The following is a 936-nucleotide window of genomic DNA, read 5'->3' as shown; positions in this document are numbered from 1 at the left end:
GGCTTCCCTGCAGGGGATCCAAACCCGGGGGCGCACGTCCCTGTGGGACAACGGCACCCTCACCGTGCGGGAGGCGTCCGTGTTCGACCGGGGGACCTACGTGTGCAAGGCGGACACGGAGTACGGCCCGTCCGTGGTCACCTTCCCGGTCATCGTCATCGCCTACCCGCCCCGGATCACCAGCGAGCCCACGCCCGTCATCTACACGCGCCCAGGCAGCACCGTGAAGATGAACTGCATGGCCATGGGGCTCCCCAAAGCCGAGATCACCTGGGAGCTCCCCGACAGGTCCCACCTGACCGCTGGCACCCAGGCGCGCCTGTACGGACACAGGTTCCTTCACCCACAGGGGTCCCTGACCATCCAACAGGCCACCCAGAGGGACGCGGGCTTCTACAAGTGCACGGCCAAGAACATCCTGGGGACGGACTCCAAGACCACCTACATCCACGTCTATTGAGACAGGAAGCCACGCCGAGCCGGTGTGGCTCAGTGGATGGGGGACAGAAGGGTCCCGGGTTCGATTCCCGGTCCAGGGCACATGCCCGGGTGGCGGGCTCCCATGGCCAGTAGGGAGCGTGCAGGAGGCAGCCGGTCCATGGTTCTCTCTCATCGTTGGATGTTTCTCTGTCTCCCTCTCCTTCTCCCTTCCTCTCTCTCTCTCTCTCTCAAGTCAATAAAAATTTATTTTTAAAAAAAGAAAAAGAAACAGGAATGGGAGATCGGGGTCCCACCATCATTGCTGAGGAACGTGGAGCAGTTTCATGGGTCAAGAAAGTCATGGGGGGGCGGGGGAGAGAGTCTAGACTGCAGTGATGGCGAACCTATGACACGCGTGTCACCTCTGAACTCATTCTTTTGGTTGATTTTTCTTTGTTCAATGGCATTTAAATATATAAAATAAATATCAAACATATACGTCTTTGTTTTATGGTG

General features: G+C 57.7%; 1 protein-coding gene across 1 annotated transcript in view; it reads left to right on the top strand.

Moving 5' to 3' along the window:
• MXRA5 (matrix-remodelling associated 5) overlaps window positions 1–492 on the top strand; it is a gene marked incomplete at its 5' end in the record, with an annotated part of 27,603 nt that extends 27,111 nt beyond the window's left edge. Inside the window, one exon of the mRNA XM_014532876.1 lies at window positions 14–492. Within this exon, the coding sequence (XP_014388362.1) occupies window positions 14–460 (447 nt within the window). The remainder of the gene's footprint in view (window positions 1–13) is intronic.
• Window positions 493–936: the final 444 nt, after the last annotated feature.

The sequence above is a fragment of the Myotis brandtii genome, unplaced genomic scaffold, assembly GCF_000412655.1.
Source record: "Myotis brandtii unplaced genomic scaffold, ASM41265v1 scaffold918, whole genome shotgun sequence".
In the NCBI taxonomy this organism is placed as follows: domain Eukaryota; kingdom Metazoa; phylum Chordata; class Mammalia; order Chiroptera; family Vespertilionidae; genus Myotis; species Myotis brandtii.
The sequence above is the reverse complement of the archived record's forward strand: the minus strand, read 5'-3'. Positions and strand labels throughout refer to the sequence as shown.